The sequence below is a fragment of the Trichinella spiralis genome (genome assembly GCF_000181795.1).
Source record: "Trichinella spiralis strain ISS 195 chromosome Unknown Scfld5, whole genome shotgun sequence".
Lineage (NCBI taxonomy): Eukaryota > Metazoa > Nematoda > Enoplea > Trichinellida > Trichinellidae > Trichinella > Trichinella spiralis.
This window is the reverse complement of record NW_003526944.1, coordinates 4,322,228-4,325,438: the sequence shown is the minus strand read 5'-3', so window position 1 is coordinate 4,325,438 and position 3,211 is coordinate 4,322,228. Positions and strand designations below refer to the sequence as shown.

The window sequence follows — 3,211 nt, the reverse complement described above, 5'->3', positions numbered from 1 at the left end:
CAAAAAACGCCCATAACAAAACAAAATTGACTTAGACAAAACACACTTATGCATGTCTGAAAATTTATAAAGTCAGAAAACCAAGTAGCTCAAATGAATCTAATTTCAAGTGAAAAATTTGCGAGCAAAAGCTTGCTTATGGTCAATTGAAAGTGCATGTTAGCTACTGCAAAGGTAATTTTCGAAAGGCCATATTTTAAGAACAGATAAACAATACGTAGAGGATGTATTTAATCACACTTAATTGTACGGAAATTTGGCGTTTGTTAAGTCACTTATCATCTCATGTTGAAAATTCTTCATAGAGAATATATTGAGAAATTATGCTCAATATCGATTCTAAATTGCACTGCTAATTGATTACAACTTAAAAATGAAAAACTGCCACTTACGGCAAAATGCATCGTCTTCTCATTGTTGATGTTCATACTGTTATGATGTTCATTGAAATATTATTTTTCAAAAATTATTCCAAAAAATAGTAATGAATAAAAATCAAATCTAATGTTTGGCATTTGATATTGGTCTTCAGTGAATTTTCCAATCCAAACGCAGTGCTTCTATCCACGGACGGCCTCAAACTAAAATTATTTCCAATATGTCAATAAGGCGAACGACCTCGCATGCAAATTTTTATTTTATTCATTTCTGCTGATAAATGAGACTAGTGCATATTTTTCATTGCGTTTATTTACTTAACTAATGCATTCTGTTTGAAAAGAAAATTTAATTGTAACTTTGCCAAATATAGAAACACTTCTTATAAAAGAAACTCTCATTTGATCTTTATTATCACGCATATTCTAAATACTAGAAATAATATAAATATAAGAAATAAAATGCATGCTCATTTAATATTATAAGCTGGCTAGCAAAAAACCAGAAATAATGATGCTTTGAGGAAACAGGACAAATAGAATGACAAATTATACGTCAAAATATAAACTATCTGACAAAAATACGCCATAACATAAGCATTGTCTTAGATAAAACACGCCTCCGCATGTCTTAACTTGGGATTTGAAAATTCAAAAATGACCTACATAAATAAAACTTATTGCAAAAACATAAAAAGTATATGGCTGCGCATTCTGACAAACAAAATTATCCAGAGAAAAACTCTTTTATGATGTACAATGCAAAATTAATATAAAATGATAATCATGTTAAATAATTTATCGTATGGAAAACAATAATTTTTCTTTCATGAATAACAGCAATAAATTGGCGCTTAGTGATTTGAAATCAGTTGAATTTACATGGAAATTCAACGCCATGTGCAAATGTAAAGTGTAAATTGAAAAACTGAGCTAATTCTACTGTTACACTACCAGGATAACTGCGCAAAATAAAAAAGTTAAAATGTTAATAATTTCAACCTTCAACTGCATATAAATGAAAAGTTTTTTGATGATAATGATGATATAATCAAAAGATTTGATGAAAAATGATGATATAATTGCATCTATAAAAAAAATACTTCGTTTGAATTGCTTTTCTTGAGGAATTCAATGGTTTTCTCCAGTCGAGAAGAACAAAATATTTAATATTGTAAATTTTCAACTTATATAAACTTTTCGGTGGGGTTTTATACTGAAAGTCGTAAAAGTATTTGTTTACACAGCGTACTGCAGAGCAGCCACAGTAGGACTTGTTTACTAGAAAATTTACGTCCAGTCCACGATCAAAAATTTGCATGAAAATTCTGGTAAACAAGTTGAAGTTTGTTCACTTCGCAGCTGTCGCTTACTACTTGCCTGAACTTTAAATATATGTACAAAACTTCATCTAATATGACTTTTTTGAGCAATTCAATGAAATTTATTGTTCAAGAATAATGTAATAATTGATGTTGTAAAGTTTCGCAAAGTTTGTAATTGATGAATAATACCCACACAACGTAATAAAGTGGATGATGTAAAAAAGAAATGAGTCAAAACAATGGATGTTGAATATTCTATAATTTTGAACAATTGAATACTGTGATTCTTACAGATTCTTTCAATTTATGAATGATTGTAAAACTGAAACAAAAAAACAACAATCAAAAGAAGTAAAAAATATTTTAAAAAAACAAATATTTGAAAAAAATGAATATTACACTCAAAACCATAATTTAAATTCGAATGCTTCATGAAAATAAAACCATCGCATTCTATTATTAACTTATGATATTTGTTGTTCTGTATTGTACATTTGAGATGCTGAGAAAAAGTAATCGGCCAATTTTAAATCTTCTATTTCCAGCATTTAGGGCCTCATATAGCAGACAAGCCCTTGATGATGTGGACTCCGAAATTCTTTATTCTCTTATTGCAAGAGAGCACAATCCAGCAAATCAACCTACAGTGGAATACGAACCAGCGGCCGTTACCACTGCCAATCACTATAAAAGTAATTTTTCTATTTATAATAAAAAGTAAACATTATTTTATTATGGACATTTATTTTTTATTTTTAATGCATATGTTTGAATACAACTAATTCAAAAGAGAAATATTTATCAAAAAATGAATTTTCTTATCGAAATGAAAACGGGAGACGGAAACTGCCTGATTTGAGCATTTCAAAGCTTCTAAAATGCTGCCAGCAGTTGTAACATCTGCTGTTCAAACCTGATTTATATGCACAACTATAAATGAAAATGCCACACAACATATGCAAATTCGAAAACAGCAATGTAACAAAGTAGACGAGATATGGATAAAATAAGTGAAAACAGTGGATGCTGAGTATTTTGGAATTTTCAACAAATCCGGACCGGAAATTATTTGGATTATTTCAATTTATGGACGATCCTTTTCACAGTACACTGAAGCAAAAGAAATACAATCAAATGAAGTAAAGAATATTTCTGAAAAAACAAATATTTGCCAAAAAATGAATTTCTGAATCAAAAGCATAATTTAAATTCGAATGCTTCATGAAAATAAAACGATTGCATTTTATTATTAACTTATGATATTTGCTGTTCTGTATTGTACATTTGAGATGCTGTTAAAAGGTGATAGATACATATCATTCTTAATTTTGCAGTATCCTGGGCCTCATATTGCAAACCAGCCCTTTTGATTATCTAGCATGGATAATGCGCAAACGTTCCTCATTACAAGAGAGCACAATCCAACAAATCAACCTACAGTGGAATACGAACAAGCGGGACGTGGGCCACTGCCAACGATTATGAAATAATCATTCTATTTATAATAAA

At 29.6% G+C, this 3,211-nt stretch overlaps 2 protein-coding genes across 2 annotated transcripts; both read right to left on the bottom strand.

Moving 5' to 3' along the window:
• Positions 1–167: 167 nt before the first annotated feature.
• On the bottom strand, positions 168–193 carry Tsp_08460a (conserved hypothetical protein; the record flags this gene model as incomplete). The annotated part of the gene is made up of 1 exon (XM_003375422.1): positions 168–193. A coding segment is annotated over exon 1 (26 nt), but the record flags the coding sequence as incomplete, so codon positions are not given.
• Positions 194–528: 335 nt separating this feature from the next.
• On the bottom strand, positions 529–1,698 carry Tsp_08459 (putative folylpolyglutamate synthase). The gene is made up of 5 exons (XM_003375421.1): positions 1,672–1,698; positions 1,481–1,593; positions 1,260–1,339; positions 963–1,007; positions 529–575 (listed from the first exon to the last, which is right to left on the bottom strand). The coding sequence occupies exons 1-5, from the start codon at positions 1,696–1,698 to the stop codon at positions 529–531; spliced, it is 312 nt and encodes a 103-aa protein (XP_003375469.1).
• Between the last annotated feature and the right edge of the window lie 1,513 nt (positions 1,699–3,211).

Excerpts from the sequence above, each read along its gene's own strand:
- Tsp_08459 (XM_003375421.1), bottom strand. The coding sequence starts at position 1,698 with ATGCAAATTTTTGATCGTGGACTGGAC. Across the intron at positions 1,594-1,671 it reads TTTTTGATCGTGGACTGGAC|TATAAAACCCCACCGAAAAG; the intron begins GTAAATTTTCTA and ends TACGACTTTCAG. Across the intron at positions 1,008-1,259 it reads ACATGGCGTTGAATTTCCAT|ACATGCGGAGGCGTGTTTTA; the intron begins GTAAATTCAACT and ends TCCCAAGTTAAG.